General features: G+C 47.5%; 1 protein-coding gene across 2 annotated transcripts; it reads right to left on the reverse strand.

Annotated features, from left to right (window-relative positions):
• Nucleotides 6131-22330, reverse strand: MTURN (maturin, neural progenitor differentiation regulator homolog). Of its 2 annotated transcripts, XM_021387867.1 has the most exons (4): nucleotides 22152-22330; nucleotides 17969-18091; nucleotides 12862-13013; nucleotides 6131-6715 (listed from the first exon to the last, which is right to left on the reverse strand). In XM_021387867.1, exons 1-3 carry the CDS (start codon nucleotides 22311-22313, stop codon nucleotides 12903-12905), a joined length of 396 nt encoding a protein of 131 aa, XP_021243542.1. In that variant the 5' UTR covers nucleotides 22314-22330; the 3' UTR covers nucleotides 6131-6715; nucleotides 12862-12902. The 2 variants fall into 2 exon arrangements, with proteins under 2 accessions (XP_021243542.1, XP_021243541.1); XM_021387866.1 differs by lacking the exon at nucleotides 6131-6715 and having other exon boundaries at nucleotides 7793-13013.

Consider the following 22330-nt stretch of genomic DNA (forward strand, 5'->3'; position numbering starts at 1 on the left):
CCTTTTCCTTTTCCTTTTCCTTTTCCTTTTCCTTTTCCTTTCCTTTTCCTTTTCCTTTTCCTTTTCCTTTTCCTTTTCCTTTTCCTTTTCCTTTTCCTTTTCCTTTTCCTTTCCTTTCCTTTCCTTTCCTTTCCTTTCCTTTCCTTTCCTTTCCTTTCCTTTCCTTTTTCCTGAGCACCCCATTGTGTGGTAGGCTCAGTGCACAGCATCCCAGCGGGGCTGTCACTTCGGCATGGGGACACAATGCCTTGGAAGGCACACAGCTAGGGGACAGCCCCTAGCTGCCATGCTCACAGCCACGCTCCCCTCTCAGGCACCTCCTGCCATCCGCTCCCGGCAGCATTCGTTCGAGCTGTGTCCCTCTGCCTCTGCTTGTCACCGCTGCCGTCTCTGGCAAACTGCCCCCTTTGTGGTGGCTGCACCACTAATGAGACAAACTTTGGGTCTTGGTTTGGGTATTGTTCCGTTCCTTCCTGTCCTCACAAAGCCCATGGGCAGCAGCGAGATGACTTCTGCACCCCGGTGGGGTGATTGTTTATGGACGTGCCTCAGAGACCAGAATGAATCGGGAAAAGCCGAGCCGTGCCTCTCCTGCTGCACCACGCGGCTGTTGTGGCAGCGGTGCCCCAGTGCCGGCAGGAGAGGGCACAGTCCCTGCTAAATCAGGTGAACCCCCTAATTGCTTCCTCTGGGAAAAACAACACAGCGCATCCCTTTCAAAATCCTCAGCTCCTGGCAAAAGAGCAAGCCAGGAATATCTATGCGTAGCTGTGCAACAATGCATATATCGCCATTTACATGAGTGTAATTAATGCACGCACACTGGCACAGGCACACGGGCATCAGAGAGCAGAGATGAGGCAATCTTGAGCATGTTGTGTGGGGCACAGGGCAGCAGCGGGGCATGGCCTGGTGGCAGGCCACGGATGCACTGTTCGGAGCAGGGAGGATGCTGGCTGCACTGCCACCGCTTCCTGGAGCTGAAACCTTAATCAGGCTGGCAGCAGAGGGGAGCTGCCCATCAGATAGCCATAAAAATACCTTTTTTTTCACCTAGAATATAGATCTTACATTACTAGGTTTATGGTGGCATGAGCCACCAGAGCAAAGGGAACACACGTTTGTGAAGGCCTATGAATAATGTTTACTGAAAAAAGGGGCAGTGGCATTACGCAATGCCTCTCCTGCTGCAGGCTTATCCCCTATGCACCCAGAAGATGGGAAAGGTGGACGAGGTAAATGCTGAGCTCTGAATTCCCGAGCCTCCCGGCCTGTTACTAATTACCACTGTTAAATATTGACACAGCAAGTGCACACAGAGCTCCCAGCAGAGCTCCATGCCCTGTGGCGGCGGCAGCCCGGCAGAGGAGCAGCTCCCAACGCGTGGACATTGCGAGACCCCAGTGCACCCCGCAGGCACGAGGCCAGCAGACGTGCAGGATGCAATGGTGGGGATTTGTTATCCCCTTCCGTGGTAACCTGTGCTGGAGATACCCTATGCCGGGAGTCAGAATCATCCCTTATCCCCTCATAAGTAAGTCCTTATTTGGGATGGGGAAAAGCCACAATGTACTTATTATACATCCCAGGCCTAATCAACAAGCCGTTAGTTATCGGGCTGTAGCATATACAGCTGTAGCATATACAGCTGCAGCATACATGGCTTATATGGGAAACCATTGTTAAGGCAACATATCAGGGATGATACTCCTTTGGCTCACTTTTCCTGTGCTTCAGTGTGAGCCTGGGGCGCTACCAGCTGAGCAGAGCCGAGCTGCTGCTGCAGGGAGATGCCTGCCCCGGCTCTCCGGGTGTGTTAGAGGGGTCACGTCCCACTGCCCCATGCCCCACTTGAGCTGTACGGCTGAAGAGTTGTTCCACCTCACACGTCTGTCCTGCCTGGGGGTTTTTCAGCACCCAAGAGCTGCTTGGTGGCTGGCAGTGGGAGAAGAGCTCACCTGGTGTGTGTAATGGGGCTGGCAATGTGGGAATTTGTAGGGAGGGACAAAGAAACATAACTGGTGCACATCTGCAGCCACAGACTTGGAGGAATAGCAGAGGTTGAAGAACAACTCATCTCAATTTTCTGATGAAATGCACCTAGATTTCAATCTCTTCTTGAGAATCACTAGATATTTGTCAGTAGCGTATATTCTCCAAATCAAGTACCATGTGGTGGATGTCCCTGGAGACATTCAAAGTCAGGCTGGGCGGGGTTTTAGCGCCCTGATGTAGCTGGAGGTGTCCCTGTTCATTGCAGGCGAGTTGGACAAGATGGCCTCTAAAGGTCCCTTCCGACTCAAATGATTCTATGATTCCATCATCCACCTGGATTTGTTCCATTTGCTCCTATAAATACATCATTCACAGAAGATGGATATCAAGGACTCCAGGGATGTCAAGGGACATGTTGGTATTTCTGGGACTCCTTGAATAAAAAGAGGGAAATTCATTTCCTGTTTTGAAATGGTTTTCAGTTTTATCAGAGAAAACTGCCCCATGGAGCTGCCTAGCTGCTGCCATTGAACGCACAGCTCTCCCATTCAGCCATTAAGCAGATGATTCTCTGCTGGATGGATGCGTTGTTGCTGTTAATTGTGATGGCAGTGCCACATATGCCGTGGCAAAATAAATGCCCAGGTACATGAGATGTTTATTTCCTAAAGGGAAATGTGATGCCTTTAAGCAACGCAGGAAGAGGACAGAAGGAAAAAGCCGCACCAGAACATCTTTAGGAGTTCTCTATGCAGCAGTACAGGTTGGTGAGGCAGAAAAAATTTTGCAGCATTTCAGGAATTCTCGTTTGCCTGCAAAGTTAGCATGGATATTGGCGATAGCAGCAATCTTCCCCTTCTCTGTGGAAAGATCCAGTTCTGTTACCATTTAAAGAGCCACTTCATGGAGTACTGAGTTTCCAAAGCCCATGGAGATGTGAAGTCTATCCCTCTTTGTGCTCTGTGTGTGCTGATCGTGAAGCCAGGCTCGCCGGGCTGGCGGCACGTGCCTTGGCTGATCTGCTGCTGCGCTGCGATCTCTGTTTCAAGGGACACTGCATGGGGCCAGTTATCTAATTAACTGCTCAAGTGATGTGTGCTGGGTACAGCTCAGGGAGCGTGGATGAAGCCAGGCCATGACTGCCTTACCGGTTCTGCAGGTAGGGCCTTCCCTCCCTTTTCTTGATGACGCCACCAAGAAACTACACATTTACAAAGCCCAAAGGAATGTAGCAAGAGCCATAGCGTGGTTGTTCCCAGAAAGGTGCCTCCTGCTATCTGACAGAGCTGGAAAAACAAGCAGCCCTGCACTTGAGCAGGGGAAGGAGCAGCTGCCGTGCAGCTAGAGAAGCCTCAGAAAACTCTTTGCTATCCCACAGAGCTGCCTTGCATGCAAGCACAGACATTTCCTGGAGGTGAGGGAAGGTCCAGGGGGCTGTGGTTTGCAATTTGTGCTTCGCTTCATTATTTGCTTTATTATTATGAATAATCCTAGTGTAGTCTGCTCCAGTGGCAACACCAAACTTCAGGAGAGTTCTGGCCACCTCGGGCTCTGCAGCCAGGAAGCCCGTAGGAGCCAGACGGCCCAGGAGCAGCCCTTGTCATGAGAGCCAGGGCACAGGCGGGCAGGCTTGGCACGCACGGCTCAGTGCTGCCGCTCCCCATTGCTTCTGGGTGACTCACAGCAGCTCGCAGCCTTCTTGATAAAGGCTTTACAGAGACAAAAAGAAGCACGGCAAACAAGAAGTAATAGAACAATAAGAACCCTTGAGAAAAGCCAATATAAAATCTTCCTGACTTTTATTAACCAAAAGGGATGGTGTGATGTGATAAAAACTGGCACTGATTTTTCTGTATGAATTCTCTATTTCAAGCACAATATGTCCTTCTTAGCACAGCATACAAGTCTCAGTTCTTGACAAATGCCTATGCTGGAAGTGAGTGTATCATCCATAAGGATACAGAGAAAAATGGAGCCCTGTGCTTGGAGGGTGGCCAGCAAAACAGCCAGGAGAAAGGCAGTCACAGTTCTGGGCACGCTGACCAGGAGAAAAACTGGAGAGAAAGAGGCTGTTTTTGCCAACTGCACTCACAATTATTAGCCTGCAGCTGTAGCTGGGGAGGGGGCAAGCAGTGCATGGGGTGAATGCAAGCTCACATCCACTGAGATAACAATACTCGGTGCTAAGGAATGTGACACCAGCTCTGAGCCTATGCATGCACTAGCAGTGTCCTGCAGTGAATGCAGTGCTGGCGTTAGGTGTCCCCTCTAAGGCACAGTGTTTCCAGGGACTGGCAGCAAGAATTGGGGTCTCAGTGGGCTCTGGCCCAGCTCTAAGACTGCTGGCACATGCAGGGTGGGACTCATCACTTGTGGTCTCCTCAGTGCCCTCTAGCCTAGGTGCCCTGGGACAAAGCTTTATCTAAGTCATCGTGGAAAGGTGACTTGAATAAGGTAGGACAGGGAGTGGCTGTCTATGACCGTGTTGCCTGAACGTGTTAGTCTGGCTCCCTTCCAGGGTCACTTCAAGCCCAGATGCTGAGGTCCCAGAGAAACACAGCTCCACCCTCAGTCCTGGGCAGGGGTGACAGTAAAGCAAGAGCCCATGTGAGGTAGGCCGGGAGTAGCCCAACACAAAGAGTAGCAAAGCTTCTGCAGCACTGGGGCACAGGGGGACCCATATCAAACACAGCTGCAGTGTAGCTTACACTTGTGCAACATTGATCCTGACGCCAACAGTCATAAAATCTCCCCAGCCATTGGATGGTGGTAACAAGACAGGGCTGTGTGACATGGATGCATGTGCACATACCGTCTCCCTGGAAAGATGGGATAGAATCACAGAATAGAATCATAGAATCACTAAGGTTGGAAAAGACCACTAAGACCATCTAGTCCAACCAACAACCCACCCCCACCATGCCTGCTGACCATGTCCCTCAGTGCCACATCCACACAGTTCCTGAACACCTCCAGAGATGGTGACTCCACCACCTCCTTGGCCATGTGGCTCTGGCTACATCTTCCCGCACTGCTTCTCCAGTCCTCCAGAGAAAGGTGGAAAAGAAGAAGCTGATACACCTGCTCCACAGTTTAAAGAAAACCAAAGCCTGGAGCTATTCTGCCTCATGAAAGAGGACAAGAACAAAGTCATCCAACGACACATTTTGGAGTCCTCACATTGTGTATGCAGGGAAACTGGGTTAGGCAAGGCATTAATCTCCAGGGGCCACAAATTCATCAAGAACTGGCCGTTAAGCATCAGCTCAAAGCCTTTTGCTTACATCCTTTTGTGTTGTTAAAGCACGCTTCTCCCAGCGCTGGTGTGTTGATATCCTAATGAAAAGCAAGGGGACTATTTATTACTCTTTATTTCAAAACCAATGAAACACTTTGGCTGAATGCTTCCTCAGCTGCAGTCCCAGGTGGTATGGGTTTCACCAGCACAGGGAGGTGTGGACACCAGCTCCCACTCTAGCACCCATCTGCAGGCCAGGGGCAAAGCTGCTTTTATCATCCCTGCAGCGCTCAAGAGGACTGAAAATTTAGGCTCTGCTGCCCTCTAGGGGCCGACTATAAAACCCCAAATCATAAAGCGTTGATAGCTGGTCGTTTGGAGCTTTCTGACGGTCTGACAAGAAGCCCCGTGCTTAACATACCTGACATCCACTTCTGGGCACTTCACCACTGCTGTAATTAGAATCGTAGAATTACAGAGGTAAGGTTGGAAAAGATCACTAAGATCACCTAGTCCAACCACCAAGCCACCCCCGCCATGCCCACTGACCACGTCCCTCAGTGCCACACAGTTCTTGAGCATCTCCAGGAATTATTCAAATCTGGCCCACATGCTCCCTCTTCCACTGCACCATTACAGCCACAATGCCTTGAGAAAAGTGCACAAGCAAGGCAAAGTTGTTGTAAAGTGGTACAACCTGGTATCATATAATCACTGCTCTTACTTCAGCATGAGAGGCACCTGGGATCTTGAACACTTGTTTGCCTTCTCGCACTGCATCAGTCTGGCTAATAAAAGATATTATAACCTTTTCTACAAATCTTGCTTCGGTTTTGTCTTCACACTAACAGCACTACTGAGTCAAGAGCACAGATGCACACAGTGAGGCACTGGAAATAAAGCTCAAAGTGCTTTTTATTGCATTTCATCACTCACCGAGCAAGTGGTGGAAGCATGAATCTTTTCACAAAGAGGGAAGGTGAAGACTTGGGAGACTTGGTGTGAGGTAGTGTTAATTCCGATGTGCTCCTTAAAACAGCACACTGACCTGCTAAGCAGGGGTAACTGCAATTCCCAACTGGTTCAGCTTGGTGACAGCTCTACTGGGAGACAGCTGGCCAGAATTACAGAGGCAACACAGACCTCCAGTGGATTTGTTCTCCTTGAGACAGAGCCAAAACGTGGCAAAGCCCTGGGACAGCCTGCTTTCTTGAACTGAGGAAGGAGAGCTGGAGCATGGACAGACCTGTGCGTGGAGCAGCTTGCCCCAGCTCAGCCACCATCTTGTGTGGTGTCCTTGGCCTCAGAGCAAGGCCTGCTGTCCCACAGCTGAGGCCTGCGTGAGCAGGGAGCTGCCATCCAAACTGGTAAAGGTCACTTCAGCTTCTGAAGAGGGAGAAGTCCATCCAGCTGACCTAAGCAGGCAGTGGGCTCCCAGTAGCTGTGGTCAGGCCGGGACCATCACCACTTCCATGGGAACAGCTGTATAGAATCATAGAATTGAAGAATTGCTCAGGTTGGAAAAGACCTTCAAGATCATCAAGCCCAACCGCAACCTAACCATACTACCCTAACAACCCACTGCTAAATCATGTTCCTGAGCACCACATCCAAATGGTTTTTAAACACATTCAGGGATGGTGACTCAATCACCTCCCTGGACAGCCTACTCCAGTGCTTAACAAGCCTTTCTGTAAGGAAGTTTTTCCTGATATCTGTATCTGTATCCTGATATCTGTATCTGTAAGAAGACAGCAGCAGAACCCAACCGCTGCTTCCGCCACACTCAGATGTCCCTCAAGAGGCTGTGAGTCCCTCGTGCTGCCGGGACTGTTCACCAACAGAAGGGAGCCGGCCCTGGCAGGCACTCTACCAAGAGGGGCCTCAGAGCTGCCATTGAGGGCTCTGGACGTACTGCAGGGCACATCACTACCACGGTCCTCCCACAGAGCATTCACACTGCAGAAAGTGCCAAGGATGCAAGGGAAAGTGCTAAGTTAAAGCACTCACTCTTCCACTGAAAATGCTCTTTAACCCCCAGACAAGAGACGCGTGACAAAAGGCAACGATTGGCAGCATTCCTTACACTAAATCAGAGTGAGAAGATGTCAAAGTGACAATTAAAATGGTGGTGTTTAAAAAAAGAGGCAAATGAGTTGAACATAACTTCCTCTTTTCATTTCAACGTCATTACATGTCTGTTAATCAGAACAGATGTCTCCCTAATCTGTGCAAAACAAAAGAGGACCTGGGAAATCTGAAACACTTGCTCATCCGCAGATATTACCACTAATTCCCATGTTCTGACAGCAAATCTTCTGCACTGAATGGAAAGACCTGGCAGTTCAGGATCCTGTCCTGCAGAGCGTGGCTTACTCTGCAATACTCAAACTCAGATGGAATCATTTTCTCCTCCTTACACCTGCAAACACCAGGTTTATCCGAAGAAACACAAGCCTCTCCTTCTCTTCCCCACACACATTTTAGCTATGCTTTACCCCACCAGGACCCCTGTTTAGTTTATTTTGCTCACACAGAAAAGACTCCATCAGTCACCAGCATTTGGTAAGCTCTTTAATGGCAAGCTTATGGCGTAACTACACTGTTGGATTTGACGCCTTGGTGGTGGGAGAGGAAGGAGGAAGGGAAGAATAGGCAGGGCTCCTCTGGAGGCTCACACCTTTTAAAGCATTGAACAAAAGGCCAATGTCCTTTGGCAACCCGTTTCACAGCTTTGAAGTCCCAAAGAGACAGAGATCTTCCAGTCAGAAAAACAAATGGTGGCAAGCACACTAAGGACAGTCTTCGCACGGTGTGGTCTAACATTATTTCTGCTTGACGTGTTGAGCTCTGACTGATCCCCGCATCATTAAAGGAAAACTCAACAACAAAAAGATGTTAACGACTAAAATCCGGGGCTGATGTTTCCACTGCCACCCCAAAGATGAAAGCAGACATCCTTTATACACAGCGCTACCGCAGATCTCTGCCTACAGGAGCAGCAGCATGTCAGTGTAGAAAGGAAATTTCAGAGTTCAATGTATTTTACATGAAACTAGAGAGCTTTGTTGTAGTCAGTAGTAGCTCGTTTGAAGAAGATTGTTTCTTCAGACAAAGGAACTCCCTCTTTGTTAATCTGAGCATTTGTGACCACGCTCGTATGGTCACCACCGTGTCACACGGCTCTGTGGAAATCAGGGTTTGTGATAACACAGATGAGTCTTCAGTTATTTTCTTCCTTAAAAAAAAAAATCCCTTAGCAATGAGGAAAAAAAGCCATGCCTAGAGCCTATAAATGATAATTCAGCACACTGAAGGAGTGACCGTGGTAAATGAACAGGTTTCATTCCACAGCACGCAGTGTGCTCTTTCCACAGACATCAGATACCAACAACGCAACCAAGACTCAGAAGTCCAGAAAAAAACCCGAGGTAAGAGATTCTGGCCTCCAAACATTTCCCGTCAGAGCTGTGGACTAAATTCAGGGATTCTCTTTATTTTAGCATTTGCCTTGGAAATGACCACCTCTAGCCCAGCCTGTTCCAGGGTGTGCTGCTCCCCGAGTTACTCACGTGAAGGCTTCCAGCTGCAGCTGCCTGCACAGACAAGCTGCAAGGAGGTGGGGAAGTCCTGCCAAAATTGGAAAGATAAAACAAAGCAATTCCCCATGCTCAGCAATTTATGGAAAGGGGCATCCAGCCAAAGCCCCTGAAAGGACCCTTGCTGCTTTCCCTTGTCCCGTGGACAGCCTGCAGCCAACCAGCACTGAGCAAGAGACCTGCCAGCTGGCTTACCAGTGACCTGCAGACAGAGAGACCTCACTTTCTGGATGCCCAGCCAGGACAGCCTCAAAGGGTCCTGATGTTCAAAAGGTAGATTAGTTAGGTAGGCATTAGTCTCACACCCTTGTGAAAAGGGTCTTGTTCTCACTCTCTGTCTGCTTCCTCTTTTCTGGAAGAGGGAAATTCTGAGGATGGAGCAGTAAGTATCGATGTGGGGTAAGGATGGGCATGAGGGAAGGATGGATAGGAGGGAAGGATGGACACAAGAGAAGGATGGATCAAGTGTTAACCTTGCCTTCCACCACAGCTAAAGCTGACCATGAGCTGGGTCCCTGTGAAAGACAAAAAAAACAAGCCAAAAATGGCTGGGGACTTGTCCTGTATGGCATCTTTCCAGGGCAACATCCATACTGTCACTGCAATCAATATTCCTGTCACAGTCTCACATCCCAGCTTCCAGAGGAGAAAAGACCAGTCACTTGCTAAGCAACGTTGCATCAACTTCAGGTGCCCCCAGCTACCACCTCACCCAGCACACCTTAAATGTGACACTGCGTCAAAATGCAGCAGCCACACGGTCAGGTTGCCAATGCAGAATCAACTTGGGCTGCTCCCCTCCCAAGGGGCATTTTTACAAGCAGGCACCTTTCAAAGGCACTAAACAAAGGGGAACCAGCCCAGGCCGGAGCTGGAGAAGCCTGCCATCAGGCCATCACGCTCAGGGGCGCGTTACTCCCCACATCTCTGTAAAGAGACAGTTTGCCAGTGTTTTTTTCTCAATGCATCATGAGCAAATCATTTTAAGAGTCTTTTACTGTGCACTTCATAAAGCAGCTTCCTGCTCGTCGCTCTGATCTATTCACACAACACCACAAATAATAACACTGGGTTAGAGAGGAGGGCCTTCTAGTTTGCCTTTCCTCCACCCCTTCCTCCCTCACCATCTCAACGTATTCATTGGGCAGGATGCTAGCAGAAACAAATGACTGAGCTCAAGGCCCTTGGAACGCCCAGAGCAGTTTTTACATGCACTGCAGAGGTTCAATAAGCAGATACTTTGCGAGTGGTTGGGGTGGTCTCCAAATCCTGGCACCTCCCTAGAAGGGCCCTTTTCCTGCTCCCACTGAATTTCACAGAGGCCCAGTTGCTGAGATGCACCCAAAGCTCAGAGCAGTGCAGCGGCAGAGCCCCAAGCCAACGTTTTCTTACCAAGTCCCCACACCTGCAAGCATTTGCTCATGTGTTCATAGGTGCAGCCTCTCAGTCTGGCAGCCCAGCCAGGGGCCATGCTACCCTTGGTGAATTATCGAATGGCTACCAACCCCAAAATGTAGAGGACTGAAGAAAAAATAAAACACAAATAAAATATATAAATACTTTGTGATACAATGAAGCTGGTTCCACATCTTCTGCATCGTTTGGTAAGTATAGAACAAGTAACATGATCATACAGAAATGTATTTGGTCAAAGGAAGCAATCGATATTTTTTGATAAAATACATTCTATATTAATGCTCATTCACATTTAATACACACGTCACTTAAGTTTTCTATGTATAAAATTCCAGTTTATTGTTAGTGTTGCCTGGCAATGCTTCAGTACAGCAGTGGGGCTGCACGCTCCGCTCCCAGCAGCATGAAGGGAGACACGAGCGTGCAGCTCTCTGCAGGGCTGAGCCTCATGCAGCCTCCAGAGTTTTGTTTGAACACAATCTCGCTGGCTGTAGTGGGGGCTTTGCAGAATGGCCCCCATCTGCATCTACCAAGCACTTGCACTCTGGTGCAGAGATTGCTCCAGTGGCACATGGCATTCCAGAAAAAGTAAGTTAGTGAACGCAGAAAATAATATATCTACATGATTTACAGCTTTATGTTTGCATACATCCATATTAATGCTCAACCGCTCATTAACAATTCAATCAATAGTTTGTGCTACTGTAAATTACGTCTTGCTTGGCACTGCAGCAGAGGAAGCCAGCCCCAAAAGATCCACTTGTACTAGCCGCAACCAAAGCAATGGATGCTACAAAGAGAAAGCTTCTCCTGAAGCAAGGCTCTTCCTAAGGTTATGACAGCTTTTTTCATGGGGAGGAACAAAAACGTAGGGACCTAAAGCAGGGATGGAACCCACTATTCTTACACTTTGTATTCGTAAGCAAAAAGCCTGTTGCTGCTGCACAGTGTTGAACAATGAACTGCCACAGTTCTCACGTCACTAGTCCATAGAAAATGTGTTGCAACTACCGTGTTTATGCCTGCATGCCAAAAGAATGTACACAGTTTCGTTAAGCTCAGTTTCTCTTCCACTCTTTTTTATATTCTTAAACTCAAACTTTGAAAGCATTGCAGACACTTTGGTGTGTATCCGGGTACCGCACACCATCCTGGATATGGAAGGTCTTTGCCTCAGGCTGGAAAAATCAGGTGCTCTGCACCTCTCAACCCAGCATCAGAAATGTAAATCCCCAAGAAAACTTCCTCTCTTAAGTAATCTTGAAAAATAAAAGTCTTTTAAAAGTCTATGGAAAAAGAAGACGTCGCTACCAACAGAGTTTTCAAAATGATGCGAGCTGTTTCTGGGAAATGTCCTATTATTTTCTCTTCGCTCACTTTTTGTTTTTATAAAGCTAATTCTGTATAAAAGGGCTTTCAAAGTGTGTGACCTTCATTTTGCTATTTAAAAAGAAACTGGAAAAAAGGAATAAATTTAGAAACACTTTGTTCAGTCACAGAAAACTCATGTCTTACAACAGAATCACTCTGATTTTTATATTTTCAGTACAAAAGGCATGTAAATAAAGAGACCCTGCATCTTCACAGTCTGGCACTCATTGGAGCCACTTAAACCTATGCAAAGTAGGTATAAAATATGAGGGGCCTCCTGCTTGGGTAGTATTTTAGCTCCCCTTGTCAGAGGTGGAAATGTGCAGATTAGCTCAAAGGCCCAGAGGGAGGAAAAGGTCCAGCATAATGTTACGAGCTGGTTTATACGCTTATGGCTTCCAAGTTAAGTTGCACTTCAATTGGCAATGCTGCAAGATTTCTGTAGTAATTTATCGATGTTTTAAAAATAGTGAAGCTTACAGTTGGTTTTCATGCAGATGCGGGATACGCAATGGCTGTTTTCAATTGATTGAACTTGTACAAAAACAGTATTTGGCTTTGGGTTAAATGGTGTGAGAGTACCCAGGTTCCTTTTGATATGTACTGTCAATACCAGAGCTCTAACTGCTCCCCGTTATGAATCCAATCCCTTGTAAACTCAGGTGTCAGTAAAATGGCATTAACGGGTCTGACACAAATACTCCCTGGACTTCTCACTCCCCATCATTTCAATTGAGCCTCCATGTGCATTTCTGCAGCACTGACCACTATTAAACCACTGTTTTTCGGGAGAAACTTCTCAAAGTATGGTGCTCTGTCTGGTAGAGGGTCACAAACCACAGCAGTTGAACTAAAAAGAAAAGTGCTGGTTGCATCTACTCCCTGCACCAATTTCCCCAGGAGGTGACGTGCAAGGAGTACTCAGCATGCCGGCCCTGCGGTCCCTACATTCAAGGCAAACCCTACATTCATGTCAGTGAACGTTACTCTCAAACACAAATCAAGGAGACAGTCAGCAACAAAACTACTTCTAGACTGGTAATGGCAGAATACTACCAAGACAACTCCATAGAAACTCCACTGAAGCAGGAGCAAAATTCAGGTCACTTCTTAGCAAAGCCCATCACAGATTGTTATTATTTTTTTTAAATAAACATTTCATAAAACTTTTATCCTGGGAGCCAGATATCCCCATGTGATGCGCTAAATCGAACAGGCTAATGTGGGACTATCTGACCCCACCTGGTACCACAGGATTCCCAATTTTTCAGCTTCTCTGAAAACTACTGCTGACTGACACCCATTTGTTGGTGATCCGCTTCTGGTTCCTCTTCTTCCATATCTGCATTATATTCTTCAAACGCATCATCATCAACATCTGGAAGCCCGAGTAGCTACAAAGAAGAGAAAATACGGTGTAAGAGTGAATTACCCACTCATGCGGTTTCACTGCACATCTTCCCACAATACCTAGACGCCACTTCTTAGAAATCTCAAACCCTAGAACAACAGCATTATGTAACAGTCTCAACTCTCTTTCTCTCCCCCATGCGATACAGAAAGATTTGAAAATGCATCCTCACACCAAATTAAGTGCTCAGAGACCAGAAGATAAATAAAACCAAAGAGCTCTCTTTCCCCGAGGTTGTGTCACAAATCTTTGAGTGTTTAGACGTGGCAGTGGCCTAACAAACCATGATTATACTGTAGCAGTATTAATTTGATTTAAGATCGTGTTCAGTAACCATCCAAATGCCAAAAAAGAAAGAATCCACATGCAGAACTGGCAGTGTCTCTAAAACCCTGAGGATCCCACCATGTTATGTGCTTCTCTTAAACCCTCCATTCCATTACACCAGATGAAGACTTGTGTGCTGGGTCGAGCAATCTCCGTAAGAAATACTGTGTATTCAACTCGAAGTTGCCCAAATCCCTTTATATTTCTGAAAATTAAATTTGGGCTAGCTCATCTTCCCCAGTCAATGTCTGGATGCCTCCATCTGACGGCTGGCATTTCTGCAATGCCATTTGTTTGCCACAGGAAAAGGAGCAAATAGAAGTGCTTGAACTTTTCCCCTCCCCTCCAAAAGGCTGCCAAGCCAGCAGAAGTCAGGAAGACAGATGAACCAAATAATAAGCAAACTAACGTATCTGTTCTGGAAATCTCGTATTGGAATCCTACACTACCAGCTGCTAAAAACCTCAAAGCAAAATCGTGCGCCAGGCATTATTTAGAATAGTACGTATTTAGCTTGCCAGGGCTGGAAAAGCAGCACAGACACATGCAACACCCTGTTTGGAGTGTGACACAGCTGTTGTCTCTCAGAAGAGGCAAAACCCACAAAAATCAAGACAGTGATGCTTGCTTGGTGGTAGTATGAAAATAAGAAGGCTGTGATGAGGCAGATGTTTAGTTTAATTTTAATTTAGATTTTAATTTAGTCCACGATCAACAATCTAAACTATTTGGTGGACACAAAGCCAATACACAGAATTAGCCTCCGGGTCCACGCATTCTTCAACATCACTGCGAGAAAATCATTTTTTCAGTTGCAGGGCTTCTTGGCAGTGAAATGGAAGGAAAATTTGCTGACTAACACCCCTCCTTCGCATTTTAAAAATGCCTACAGAGAGACCCTAGTGTTCTTGCTTTCTGAACAGAACAAACAGTAAATATTCCTATGCACACCTATTTTTCAAATCCTATGTTCAGCTGCATGATATGAATGTGAAACTACATGGTTCATTTTCAGGATGTGGGGGTTTTCTTTCATTTTGAAGCTAAAATTAAAACACTTTTTCAAATGGAAAAGCGAGGCCTCTAGACCTTTTTTTATCTGTCAAAATTATTTTCGCTCAACTGATTTGGTGCATTCAAATTAGATTTGTGTGTGGCGCTGCTCTGTTTACATCAGCCGGCAGAAAGCGCTTTGATCACATTTTTTGCCCAGCTCCAGTCATAATTCCTCCCTGATTTGCAGGGAAATGAGCCACAGAAGTGAGAGCCCCGTCGTGGTGTTATTGATACCGGAAGCCTTTTAGATATGCAAAACTAGCACAAAACTCCACAGCATTCATCAGGAGAACCAAAAGGACATGCACAAGCCCGCAGGTCTCTGTTTGCAATGCATCCCCCCTTCTTCTGCTTTTGGGACACACAGCTCTCCTCTCCCCGGCGTGGCAAACATCAGGGGTGATGCCACCTACCTTAAGCAGACTTTACAAAAGAAGATGAGAAACGTGGTGTGAGCTGACCCCAGACTGACACTCATGTTTGCTTCTGGTTCGTATCCGCTACACGGCAGACTGGAAAGGATTTTAATGGAGAGCAAAAACAAGGAGGAAAGAGGTAGGCGAAAGGAACAAAGCTGGCAGGTGGGGGGATGCGTGGGGAGAAGAACAGGAGGCTGTTGAGGAGAGAAGGAGAACAACAGCCAGCAGCAGCACAGCTTTAACTACAGCTACTTATTCCTACCAGCCAAACTACCCATCTGCTGGGTACTTTTTGGAAGTAAAGGGGAAGTAAGCGGGACATGCATGAATTCAAGAACTCAGGCTACGTGGCTTTTACACGGCAGACTCCCCAACTTGGACGCAGGCTTTTAGATCAAAGGTAAGCACAATCCAGGAGTCCAGCAATTTGCTGCTAAGTTTTATGACTCACATTTTGGTTCTCTGCTAACTCTTGAGGTTGGTGCCATTTCCCTCAGGCATTTTTTTATGTCTTTCTTAACTCTTTCAAAGTGCCCTAATGCAAATAACCTAGTAGATTTTATGTCATGAAATAAGCAACACTTCCTACCAGAAGCTGACATACAAACACAGTGAAAAATAACCCAAGTACACGACGGAGCTTTAGCACACCACGTGATGCTGTATAGAGGTGATGTGCTTCAGTTGCAGCTCAGTGTGATGGGATTCCACGTGGAGGTGCTTAGAAACATGTACACCTCTGCCTGATCCCTCACCTCCCTGCCAAAGGCTTTTTAAACTGCCTGATCATCTCAGATGTCCAGCTGGAAACACATAGGAGAATCTCTCAGAAAGTGCTTACCAAACTCCACAAATCTGCTCCCTTCTCAGCCTCTCAGGCTGAGCACCCAAGATTGTGGGGTGCTTCAGAAAAGCATAGTCAGCATCTTATGCTTTCCCTAAAATGCTGTTTTTCAAACTGAAACCTGCCAGACTTTCCCCTTACAGTGAGCTTTGCTTGGATACTGGGGAAGAAATGCAAATGCACCATTACCTCCATGCTCACAGCAAGGTTATTTCATTAACAAAACAGGTCTGGCATAGAAAGGACAGGGGATGGAGGAAAGGAGTGCTAAGGATATCATTTCCCAGTACTGACTGGTTTCATTCTGATAAAGGCATGAGGATGTACAATAACTGTTTCCATATATCTATGGTACCACACTTCACTTTTTAAGTGAAGTGTGGTTCTCTGTGTGCGCTATTTTTAATAATTACAGTAAGGGAAAAACATCAGTACATTTCTCATTAGACTTGTCAACACACAGCCATATACTGAGTGATCAAACCAGTTCCGTTATGTGGATGCAAACCTCTCAGTAACTTAGTCAAAGGAGAATCTCATAAACTCTTTGTGCTACATCCCAGAGAAAATGAAGACTGGCTGCAGTCTGCTAGAGGGCTCTGGTAATAGAGGGTGCTGTTCTTGAGCAGACAAAAGCACAGTGAAATTCAACAGACAGCACACAAAGCTAGAAAAATTCAGATTATAACTAAAAGAGTTTTTGGACAAGAGTATAACTACTGATTAGAAGGAAAACTGCCCATTAGCGTTGTACTCCTTAAGTGACCTGAAGTCTTCACATCAAGACTGGATGCCTTTGGTAGAGATGTGTTCCAGCTCAACTACCACTTGCGAGCTTGGCTATAGGAATCACTGGGTGAAATGTGACGTACTAACAAAGCACCCAGACTAAACGAGCATTGTGGTTCCCTTGGCTTTGAACTTTTTTATCCCAAAGAGTAGCTTAACTCAGTTTGACTGAAGCCAATTTCTCTGCAACTTAAGCTACACTGAAATAAATGTGGTTTAAAATGAAGTAAGCGATCTGTACCAGTTCAATTAAGTCTTTCTGAAGTCCTCTTTAGTTAAACCGATGCAAGTTTATCCTCAAAGACACAGCTTTTCTGAGTGGGAGAAAACAGCCATGAAAATAACCAGGAGCCAAGTATTGTTCTGGGAAGAATATTTATATTTTTTTGTGTTTTCACAATTACAAACAGCTGTACTGAAAGATCAGATTTCCAGTCCTTTCTAAGAAAAGTGTGCATCTGTTCTATTTATTTCCAGTCTCTCAAGGATTAAAATCACACTCTTTCATGTCAACCAGCTGAGGCTTTCCATGGCAATACACGGGTGCAACATGGGGAGGTTCCATGTTTTCCTAACACCACTCCCTCTCACTCTAAATACTCGGGGTAAATTTTCAGTCTTTGTGATTAGGCAGTCGGAAAAACTGAGGAGGGAAAGCTGTCTGCATGTTGAGTTTCTGATTGGCTTTGCCATGGACATCAAGTGAAGGCGCATGGGCCTGGCGGCAAGGCTCCACCCTCCTCTGCACCACCCAGATGCCCAGCCCAAATCATGTCAAAATCAGTGAGTTACCAGCAGTCAAGCTTCAATTATTGTATTTAATTATTAAATTTAAGGTAATCATTGTATCTAAGCAACCCTTTCCAAAAGAGAGGCTGTGCAAGTGGAGGGTTTGGCAAAAAAAAATATGAAGCACAGTGGCCAGCCCAACAAAGTCACCTCACCCTGACAAAATCCAGGCTTCGACCCAAACCTCAGTGTTACACAAGGACAGAGAAGGCTGAGTAGCGGCAAGCCAGACAAACACAAGCCTCCTTCCCACAATACTCAGCTTCTGCTTCAGCCTCTTCCCAAGCACAGAATAGAATCATGGAGCCATTAAAGTTAGAAAAAACCTCTACGATCATCTACTCCAACCGTCAGCCCATCACCACCATACCACCAAACCACGTCCCACACTGCCACATCCACATGGTTCTTGAACACCTCCAGGGATGGTGACTCCACCACCAACCTGGGCAGCCTGTATCAGTGTCTCACCACTCTTTCTGAGAAGATATCCTTCCTAACGTCCAACCTAAACCTCCCCGGTATGACTTAAGGCCATTCGTTCCCTCTCGTCCTAAAATCTGCAACTGTCTGCTAGAGGCCCACATGCTAACACCCTAGTGAATGAGAGAAGTAAGTTGCTGCAGGAGCAAAGTGGCTTTGCTCCATCCAGTGCTGCCATACTGACAGTCACAGACAACTGACAACCCCTGAAAGTAAAACAGAGGTACTTACAGGTCTGAAGGATTTGAAGACTTTTTCCAGTATTTCATGGAGTGTCTTTTTCCCGCAGGAAGAGATGTAATCCTGCGCGAGCTGCAGAAAAGGCAAGCAGTCCTCACTTTCGCTCCAGACGTGCTGAAAGCCAACAACAACACAAGAAAGAAGCATTAACAGGGGCTTACACTGGCCTCTCCATGGGTTTTTAAAAGGTGATGGATCATAAACGTCTGCCACAGTACTCTGGGCCCCCAAGTTCAGACCTGCACTGGGGGGTGGATCAGAAGTCAGGCTTCTGGAGAGGAACTTTTATTTTATTGACACCAAGAAATGGAAGGCAGGGAAATCCGTCCAGGAGAGAAAATCCCTTACGACTGTGCTGGCAACAAAGGGTACACACCTTGCATGCACACACATTTTACAAGTAGAGGTGTTTTCTTTGATACTGGCCCTGTTTAGACCTGGAAGACATGTTGGGTGTTCTCTTATGCATAACCTGCTGCTGAATCTTCTCCTACAGGTCTGTTCCAACTAGGCCTTGGCAACCACATTTAAACCCATTTGGGATATTCCTCTCCTCTTGCTCTTGCTTGAGAGAGGCCAGCTCCCCAGACTGGCTTTGTGAAGCCTCTCCCCAAATGCTGCTGCTTCTGCTGCTCTGGGGCTGTTTGAAATGGAGAGCTGATGGGTGGAAGCACTCTGACAACGCTTCTCCTTGTTCACAAGTGTGGCTCACAGCACAATTTAATGTGCACTCTTGAAGAGCTTTATTCTGAAGCCTTGGTGCACAGGACTATCTTACAAAGAGAAGTGTAATACTGCAAGAATTGTTGGAGACACTTAGACCTCTATTTCTGCACGGCAATTCTTTTCCCCAAAGTGCTGTGCAGCTTTTTACTATGCTATAAACAGCAGGTTATGCTTCAGTGGGGACAGGAGAGGGTTTCTATGAAGCTTAACTAATGCTCAGAGAAAGAGCAAGAACCACACACATCCACCCCCAACACAGGGCTTGCATGCTGCCTCCCTGCTCAGCAGTGAACCAGGGATGCAGTTTTCCATTTGTCTAAAGAAAACACTACTTAACATCACTGAAATTGTGTCTTTAAGGCAAAAGCAGCAATTGCCTCGCTACTGACCTCACTCAACCTGCATAACCGCAGCAAAATGGTATGCTAAGAAAAATCCCTGCCTTATAGAGTATGTTCTATTCGTTCCATGCACCCAGAGTTATCTCTTGACAGTCTGGCAGCCCTCAAAAACACATACCACAGGTCTCACCATACCCCATGCCATCTCACAGCCACAGGCATTGCAGTCCTACAAACAAACAAGCAGTTCCTGTTTCAAAAAAAAAAGTCTGGCTTTGGGATTGTTATGGCCTAAAACGGCAGGAAGTACATTAAATGGACTCAAATGAACCCTTTTAAAAATACCAATGAGCTCTTTTCCAAATCATAACATTGTAACGGCAGCCTGGAGATTTTGGAGGTCTGGCCCACAATTTCTTAACGCTCAAGGTTAGCAATAACCTTTTTATCCTTCTAATCTTTGTGCCAAATGTAAGGGCTGAATGTTTCAGGTCAGCAGTTTGTGTTTTGTGCTAACCTGCTGTAATTGTTTATACGTACGGAATGATCATGACTGTTAACATCCTGGTTCTTGTTTAAATTGTGGCTTCTTTCAGCTATGAGATCTATGCACAGGGGCTTCCATATCCATGAAAATCAGGCCTTTCCAACTAATAGCTAGTTTGCTTCCCCAGGAAAGCTGACCACATGTCATCCTACCATGCTTTTACAAAGTCTTTTTCACTTTGCAGTATCCACATTTCAGTCTCCAGCAGGGATGTGCCAGCAGTACCAGAGAATAAGATGATTGAGCACAAGGAGAAAACCTGAGCAACCCATCATTCAGCCTTTGAAGAGACATACACATGATATCACAAGGCAACAAGCAGGTAAGGCTTCCACCAATTTCTATGCCAGCAGGAGGTTTAAAACCTTGGCTGTGGCAACATGGATACACTGAAAGCTCCCACCTGCCACCAGCTTACAGAAAATATTTAGATTCGTGATCTCTGCTCTAAACTATTTACAGGAAATCTTGCAACAAGTTGGCATAATGTCTTTATTTGCTTGATCAGTTACTTTGAATATCAGCAATAACAAGGTGGCAAAACAAATGTCAAGACTGTAAGGAATAGCACCTCAGCACTCACCAACATCGGTTACAGCTATAAGAATCCAACTAATCTTCTGAGAACACCATGAACCTTGGGAGCTAAACTGCTCATAGTTCAGCTGTCCAAAACGCTGATTCAGTGAGTTTTAGCATCCAGGAGGTGCTGACAGTGCCTGTGGGCTCCTAAACGGGTCATCTGCACCCCTGGCATGCTGAAAGACCCAGCCCAGAGACACCTTTCCAGGAAATTAAGATCGTATGATCCCTGTGATCTCAGGTTTTATACAAGATCCCATTTTTATCTCCAGATTGCTTCTTGGCAACCTTTCCCTGTCTTTCTCCTCCTCTCTTTTAAACTCAGCATGCTCATAATTTCCTCCTCACAAGTGAGTTATCATGGACTTCACTGGCACCTCCTACGTAGTTTTTTAAATCACATTATTATGAAATGAGGACATAAAGAAAGAGAACAAGAATACCAGGCACCAGATGCTGATTAAATGTGAGGCTCCTTTGTAAGGCCTGACATCACAAACTGTACCACTGGTTCTATTTCCTTTCTCTCTCATGCTCCTCCATCTTACCAGATCCATGCAACTCAAGGGGCTCAGGTGCTAATGAGAATCAGTCCGATGGCCCACATTAAGTTTCCTTAAAATAAAGCTCAGCTTGTAATTGCGTGTAGAAAGGAAACATATTTTGGAACATGTAGGGTAGGGTAGGGTAGGGTAGGGTAGGGTAGGGTAGAACTGCAAAGAGGCAACAAACCAAGATAGATGAGCTGAGAGCATAATGGAGCAGAAACGATGGTGCTGGTGAACGATGCTGGTGAACCAGCTCATCAGCAGTTCTTAATCGCAATAAGGAGACACCACCAAGAGGAAAAGAATTAAGCATTCCACCTATCTGCCTACTTTCAAAGTCTTGTTAGTAGGAAAAGTGCCTTGAGCGGTAATGCCAGAAGACAGAAATGTAGCCCTTCTGCTTGGTTTTGGCTTCGGATGGGGAGTCCTTCCCAACCAGCCCAGTCCTGCTGCCAGACTCACGCAAGGCCCAGCATGGCCCCTGCTGCAGGTGGGCACTGGTCACACTGGGGCTGCCCTGGCACAGGGGTCCCACGTCTCCAGGCAGACGCAGAGCTCAGCCCGGGTCACTTCCTTCAGATCCAGCATGGCCCTCTGCCCAACATGGCAAGCATGCATCCTGCTCACCGGGACCTGCACTCCCAGAGATGTTGCTTGGCTGCTCTTTGTCTCACTGACCCAGCTGTCAAATCCCTCTCCACTCACCTGCCGGGTTGGGGATTCTTCAGTAGTTCCCGAGCAGCTGAGGGGTGGAAGTTGCTGCAGGAAGAGCTTGAGCTGCAGCTCCAACGCTCTGCCGGGAGCTATCGGAGACGCAATCTTTTAACTGCGCTCAAGCAGAGCTCCACACCCGCGAGAGAGGAGCTGGAGTTGGACCCCATGTTCCTTATGGTTCCCTTCCAACTCGGGATATTCTGTGACTGTGTGACACCCGCAGCAGTGAGGAGGCTCTCCCCAGCGGGGGCGGGGGGCCGGGAGCGGGCACCCCGGCATCACAACTCGCTGCCCAACTCAGCGGGCCCGGCGGGAGGGGCCGCACCTGCCCGGGGTGCAGCAGGGGAGGCCCTGCTGTCATCCCGACTCCATTTTATCCCTGCCCATTCTCCATTTGCCACACAGCCCTGCGAGCCCCCAGCAACACGGAGGGGGCTTTCGGGGAGGAGGGGCTGAGGAGCGGTGTGTGTGGGGGGGGGCATCGCGCCCCGTGCCTCCGGCGGGCGAGGGGAGGCTGGGGGGGCTGTCCGGCCATGCCCGCGGGGCCGCCCCGCACCGGCCGAGGACTCCATCTTGCAGCTTTCGGTGCTCGCAGGGAGGGCTTCCCCCGGCCCGCAGCCCACCTCCCTCCCCAGCCCCGAGGACCTCCCCCCGAGGCCGGGCTGCGCGGGGCTCCCCGGGCACGGCTCTAACACCCCCATCCCGCGGTCACTCACGAAATTGTCGCCGCAGGCGGCCTCTGGGCACAGCACGTAGAAGGAGACGCCGGGCTCGGCATAGAAGTCCATGCGGCGCTCCGTCTCCTCGGCGGCGATGAGCTGAAAGGGCGTGCGGGCGCACCACCGCTCCGCAGCCTCCGCCAGCGCCTCGAAAGCCATCTCCGCCGCCGCGCTCC

This window comes from Numida meleagris, chromosome 2 (assembly GCF_002078875.1).
Source record: "Numida meleagris isolate 19003 breed g44 Domestic line chromosome 2, NumMel1.0, whole genome shotgun sequence".
Taxonomy (NCBI): domain Eukaryota; kingdom Metazoa; phylum Chordata; class Aves; order Galliformes; family Numididae; genus Numida; species Numida meleagris.

Coding starts and splice junctions, on each gene's coding strand:
- MTURN (XM_021387867.1), bottom strand. CDS start 22,313: ATGGCTTTCGAGGCGCTGGCGGAGGCTGCGGAGCGGTGGTGCGCCCGC. Junction 18,092..22,151: donor CCGCCTGCGGCGACAATTTC/GTGAGTGACCGC, acceptor GTTGGCTTTCAG/CACGTCTGGAGCGAAAGTGA. Junction 13,014..17,968: donor TCTTCAAATCCTTCAGACCT/GTAAGTACCTCT, acceptor TCTTCTTTGTAG/CTACTCGGGCTTCCAGATGT.